Source organism: Vigna unguiculata, chromosome 10 (genome assembly GCF_004118075.2).
Source record: "Vigna unguiculata cultivar IT97K-499-35 chromosome 10, ASM411807v1, whole genome shotgun sequence".
Taxonomy (NCBI): domain Eukaryota; kingdom Viridiplantae; phylum Streptophyta; class Magnoliopsida; order Fabales; family Fabaceae; genus Vigna; species Vigna unguiculata.
This window is the reverse complement of record NC_040288.1, coordinates 38,863,350-38,869,621: the sequence shown is the minus strand read 5'-3', so window position 1 is coordinate 38,869,621 and position 6,272 is coordinate 38,863,350. Positions and strand designations below refer to the sequence as shown.

General features: G+C 39.0%; 1 protein-coding gene across 1 annotated transcript; it reads right to left on the bottom strand.

Moving 5' to 3' along the window:
* Window positions 1-420: 420 nt before the first annotated feature.
* LOC114165655 lies at window positions 421-5,177 on the bottom strand. The gene is made up of 5 exons (XM_028050227.1): window positions 5,119-5,177; window positions 3,757-4,080; window positions 1,178-1,332; window positions 1,004-1,100; window positions 421-685 (listed from the first exon to the last, which is right to left on the bottom strand). Exons 1-4 carry the CDS (start codon window positions 5,175-5,177, stop codon window positions 1,006-1,008), a joined length of 633 nt encoding a protein of 210 aa, XP_027906028.1. The 3' UTR covers window positions 421-685; window positions 1,004-1,005.
* Window positions 5,178-6,272: the final 1,095 nt, after the last annotated feature.

Here is a 6,272-nt window from a genome sequence, read left to right as displayed (position 1 = left end):
GAATCTTTCTATTATTTTTTAATATTGTTATTTATTGTATATTTTCCTTTCATCTGAGAATGTTTAATACTCTCAATTTAAGTGTTTAATAGCATAAACCTTTCATTTACTATGTAATATAAAAAAAATCTTTACTTATTACTAGGGGTGTCAAAACGGGCCAGCCCGGCCCGTTTTGACCCGGCCCGATTTTGGCCCGTATTAAATGGGTCGGGCCGGGCTGGCCCGACACGGTAAAACGGGCTACTTTTTTGGGCCCGGCCCGCGGGCTGGCGGGCTGGCGGGCTGGCGGGCTGGCCCGCCAGTTTTTCTGATCTGTATACTTTTTGAATTTTTTCACATCTGTACAGCAATAATAATCTATTCTCACAACACAAAAACAGCCCTGGAATGCAATATCTAATAACATAATTGATTCAGTTAAGCATCAGGCAGGTTCATTCAGACAAGAAAATGATCACAAACAATAGTCAGGGTGGTCTGCATTAATACAATAGTCCATGATTTAATGTAACCTAAAAAGAGGAGGATCATGAAAGTCCAAACAAATTGAAATGATTAAAAACACATGTAAATGACGTTTTGCTCTCTCCAACTGCAAGTCATCAAGGTCACTTTTGCAGCATCAATAACATGTCTGAATCAGAACATCATTCGGCATGGTCCATAACCAAAGTGCAAGCAACTACACAAATGAAAAATAGAAGCATTTAAGACTAGCATAAGCAGATTACACATAAAAATAGATGTGCATAAAAATTAATACATGTGCTGCAGTGTGAACTTAAAACAAACAAATGAGTGGCATAAAAATTGTGGCAGCAACGGGAAGAACCAGTGGCAGAAACTGTATAGCCTTGCTTTCAATTTAAGTTAATGGCAAACAAAACAATTCCAGTTTGAAACATGCAGAGTACAGTACACACATGTAAATATGAACCAGTGGCAGTACTTATTATCAACAAACAATGTATCTGTAATTTATATGAACAAAGTTACTGACCTTCAATTTTCATCAATATCCAATTCAGTGCCAGGGTTATTAGATGCAGCCTTAGAAGTACTCCCCTCAGCTATTCCATTGTCATCATCATCATCATCTTAAAAAAAAACATGGAATTATTATTGAAAATATTATTGAAAATATTTAAGTCAGAATTGAAAATTCAAGAGTTACCATATTCACGAAACCCATGCATCCAGCTGCTAGTACAAATAATTGCTTCAACATGTTTTGACAATAGACGACTTCTATACTTATTCAAGATCCTTGAACCAATGCTGAAAGCAGATTCAGATGCAACAGTAGTGATTGGGATGCTCAACAAGTCCCTAGCCATGATTGACAAATCTGAGAAACGTTGACTATTACTCTTCCACCATTCAAGAGCATCCATACTTTCAGTAATATCAGCATCCAATGTTGGCTCATCCAAGTATATGTCAAGTTGGTTCTTTCCCGTATTAACAGAAGCTTGAATCTTGCGTTGTTTTAATTCCTAACATAAAAACCATAATCATAGTTTAATCAATAAGTTCATGCATAGTAATTTATGTACTAGAAAGTAATATGACTTACATGAAGTGTATTGGACTTGATAGAATCAATTGAGGATGATGTTGTTGACATATGCATATCACTATGCTTACGCTTTAGGGGATTGGAAGTGTCATTCTTGGAGCAATATTCAGAGAATAACTTGTACAATTTTTCTTTAATCTTCTCTAACTTTGCTTCCCATGTCAGAGGATCTATCTTCTCATAGCAATAGCCCAATGTTTCCAACTTCATCCTTGGGTCTAAAATTGCCCCAAATGCAAGGACAGTGCTATATTCATCCCAGTATTTATCAAACTTGACCAACATCCTTTCAGCCATATCTCTGATAACTTCATCTTCATCTTTTAAGCTTTCCAGTAAATGGGTTTGTATGGTCCACACTTGTAAAAAGTACAAGTTTGCTGTAGGGTAGCTTGTGGCAGAAATCATATTTGTAATCTCATAAAAAGGCACTAAGAAAACACAGATTTTTTTCACTCTTTTCCATTTCTCATCACACAGACAGTACTTATAATTCTCATCAACCAAGTGCAAACTTGCAAACACTCGTTTATATTTGAGGGCACTTTCAAGCATCAAAAAAGTAGAGTTCCACCTTGTAGGAACATCTATACACAAAGCAGTTCTTGCATCAACGTCCCCTAATTTTTCAATGCATTGTTTAAACTTCATCATCCTACTTTCAGAACCCTTCACATACTTTATGCTCTCCCTAATATGATCTACTGAATCACCAAGAGCTTTTAGTCCTTCTTGCACTATCAAGTTAAGAATGTGTGCACAACAACGAATATGCATAAACTCACCATCACATACCAAAGAATTTTGCAAACGAAGCTCACTTTTTAAAGTTCTGATTAGAACATCATTAGAAGATGCATTATCCAAAGTCAAAGAAAAAACTCTTTTCTCAATTCCCCAATCATGCAAAAATCCATTTATTTTCTTTGACAGCTCAAAGCCAGTGTGAGGTGGAGGGAAGTGGCAAAAGTTCAAAATTTTAGAGCACAATTTCCAACTTGTGTTAACATAATGTGCTGTCAGAACAATATACCCCTCACCAGTTATAGAAGTCCACAAATCGGATGTCAAACAAATCCTATTTCTGATTTTCCTGAACTCCTCCTTTAGCATGTTTTTTTCTTTCATATGTATTTTCATGACATCACTCTTTATTGTATTTCTAGAAACTAAACATACATCAGGATTGATATAGCTTATCCAAATTCTAAGAGCTTCATACTCAACAAACTTGAAAGGTAAACCGTGTTGGATAATTAAATTGGCACACAACTCACGGGAAACCATTGCATCTATTCTTCTACCTTTTAACTTTCCTTGCCCATCCACTATCATTTGCCTAACATCTTCAAATTTAAGTTTACTACATTTCTCCATGTGACGCTTCAAATGAGATGTGCCATAGTTTTTACTACCAATAACATATTTTTTGTTGCACCCATTACACTTTGCCCTCTCTTTTCCGTCATCATCAACCCCAACCCTTGTAAAATATTTCCATACATCAGAACTTCTTGACTTCTCACTTTTCTCACTTTTCTTACTACAAGAGGATTCTTTAAGTTTTACACTATCATCCATATCCTCTTCAACTACATCAACATTCTCAGACTCAGTACACACATTTTCAGTTTCATGATCTTTAGTTGGAGGAGGAATAGAATTAGACTCATGCTCATCCATGATATTAAATCTGATTCACTAAATCCTAATACAAACAAAACAAATAGAACCACAAATAATGTTCAGTAGGCAAGATTTAGAAACATCCAGAGGACAGTACACACATGTTAATAACAAGCAGTGGCAGCAATTACTTATCAACAAACAATGTATCTGTAAACAGCAACACAACACCACTCACTCATTACTTCTTCCACTCCAAAACCCCTTCACACCTCGCCACCCTTAAACCCAACACCACCGCACCAATTTAGAAAACAACACATCTCGTTGTCTACGAAATTGAAATTGGGGGAAAATTTTAAGCAAGAACAGCACAACAATTACGATTTACAGAATGGGTCCAATCAAACAAGGGCAAATCGCAGCAACAACAACCACACATACACCATAACCTCCAATTTAGGGAAACCAATTTTAGGGTTACGAAAATCATAAATTTAGGTCACAAATCGAAAAAGAAAGAACCAGAACTCAAATTACGAACAAACCTATCTTCGCGGTGGTGGTGGCCGTCGGAATCGTCGTGAATCGCAGTCCGATGGTGGCGTCGTGAATCGCAGTCCGATGGTGCACTCTGCCTTCGTGTTTCCTCGCCAGCGACGTGGGTGGAGGAGAAAGAAAAGTGGGTGGTTTCTGCTTTCCCAAAACGCGGGTGGAGTGGAGAGTGGAGTGGAGTGGAGTGGAGTGGAGTGGAGGAGAAGAGAAGAGAAGAGAAGAGAGTGTGATGTTTGGCCGCGGGTGAAGTGGAGTGGAGTGGAGGAGAAGAGAAGAAAAGAGTTTTTCTGGTTTCCCAAAACGCTGCCGCACTGCATCTGCACGTGTTTTTTATGTATAATTAGTAACGCGTTTGGCCCGCGGGCTGACCCGTTTTGGCCCGCGGGCTGGCCCGACGGGTTATCGGGTTGGACGGGCCGGGCTGTCTCGGGTTGGCGGGCTGAATTTTCTGACCCGGCCCATGCTTTTTTGGTCGGGCTGGCGGGCCGGCCCGTCGGGCCCGGCCCATTTTGACACCCCTACTTATTACTAGCGTCCACACAGGCACTATCGCGCCTGTGTGTACGTATTTTTTAGATATGAATGATAGTATGTTAATAGGTGATAATAGTGTAATGTTATTAAGTTAATTTATAAAATAAATTTATATTTATTCAACATAAAGTGAAATCACTAGTGCAATTTTGGCCTTTTAACTCGCGTTATAGGTCTCGGTTGTCGCTCATTAGAAAACCGGTGCCAAAAGGTCTAATATGCCTCGGTTTTGAAGACTCGAAGCCTAAAAGTTGGCTAATATTTCAAAAATGCCATTATAGTAGTGACATTTGGCCTCAGTTGGAATTGAACCGCTGCCAAAAACTGTTTTTTGCCTCGGTTAAAATTGAACCGAGGCCAAAAACCAGTTTTCTGCCTCAGGTGGAACTGAACCGCTGCCAAAAACCAGTTTTCTGCCTCGGTTAAAAATTGAACCGAGGCCAAAAGGTTCATTAGGGTTCAAAAATCGCGAATCACTTTTTTCCTCTTCTTCCTCGCGTGCGCGTTCTCTCTCTCAGCCACCCACCTCCATTGCTGTTGTTGCACTCCGACCACTCACAACTACTAGACGTTTGGCTCATTCGTGTTCTGGCTTGGCGAAGTGCGATTTGGGGCTCGCGAAGTGGGCATCAGTTCGTTGTGTTACAGGTGCGTGGTAGATTGGTGTTGTGCGTGGATGGAGATCTGTGATTTGCTGCAGATGGTTGATTTTGGTTTGCATTTATGCAAGTGTGATGTTCACATTTTTGTGTATGAAGAACATGGTGGTTGCACGATTCAAAAATTGCTCTTACGATGAAGGAGAAGACTATAGTGGCTACAGATCTTTCGTTTTGTGTTTCAGATCTGGCGGTGGTTGACGAAGTTGTGGTGTAACCATGGTGACTACCTAGGGTTTCTGGTGGAGAAGATGGGCAGAGAAGCACATATGGCCTCGGTTCTCAACAGAACCGAGGCAGAATATGGAGCTTCTGCTTCGGTTGAGACCCGAGGCAAAAAGCTAACCTTTTTAGCCTCGTCCTAATATGCCTCGGTTCTAGAACCGGGGCAAAATGACAAAAATAACCGCTGCCAAAAGCCCTTTCTGCACTAGTGAATGAATAGATAAATTAATTGTTGATGAATAAAAAAAAAGAAAAAAAAGAAAAGTAAAAATAACCATTAATTTTAAAAAATATTGTAAAGTATAAAATTGGTATTATGAAATGTGGACACAAAAGAGAGAATCCTCTTTATATATTGTTATAGATTATTAATTTTTGTTTCATTTGAAGAATTCTTTTGTTTCACTAAAATAATTTTTGTTATTTCTCAACCATTGAGTATGTATGTTTTGGGTTGAGAGTGGTGGGTATTGCGCTCCCTTCCTATGTGGAGAAAATGTCCAAAACTTGAGAAGCCCATGTCTCATTTAACCTAGTGGAGAGGGGGTATAAAATAAAGAGAGAGGCAGAACAATAGAGTCAGAACACACTGAAAGCCCTAACACATAGAGGGAGAGGTAGAGGGAAAATTCTGTTCACGTTTTTCACAGAGCTGTCACAGTAGAATCGGCGCTGCGGATTCGTTCACCGTTGTATCGGGCTGAAATTTTTACATTCATTCTGACCGGTCGGATCTTTGATACGAGGTCTGAGTTGGGAGATATTAATTTCGCACTGCAGCAGTGATATTATAGGTTTTTCTATCTTGTTCTTCTCTAATTTTGAAAGCTTTGTTGCTTTGTTATTTGGTTGGGTGTTGGCACTAATTTGTGCTATTGATTGAGACTCTTTTGTACTCTTATTGATCATAGTGGAGCTATTTCTTTGGTCTGGACGACTCGTGGTTTTTACCCTTGATTTAAGGAGTTTTCCACGTTAAAAATCTTAGTGCCTTGATTTGTGCTTTTGGTGATTTATTATTGTTGCTCTTTGATTATTGATCCTCATAGATTCTTGCAAGTTAGGGGAAATTATATGCGTTGCATTATCTG

Coding starts and splice junctions, on each gene's coding strand:
- LOC114165655 (XM_028050227.1), bottom strand. CDS start 5,177: ATGGTTACACCACAACTTCGTCAACCACCGCCAGATCTGAAACACAAA. Junction 4,081..5,118: donor AAACACAAAACGAAAGATCT/GTAGCCACTATA, acceptor AAACACGTGCAG/ATGCAGTGCGGCAGCGTTTT. Junction 1,101..1,177: donor GCATGGGTTTCGTGAATATG/GTAACTCTTGAA, acceptor TTTTTTTTTAAG/ATGATGATGATGATGACAAT.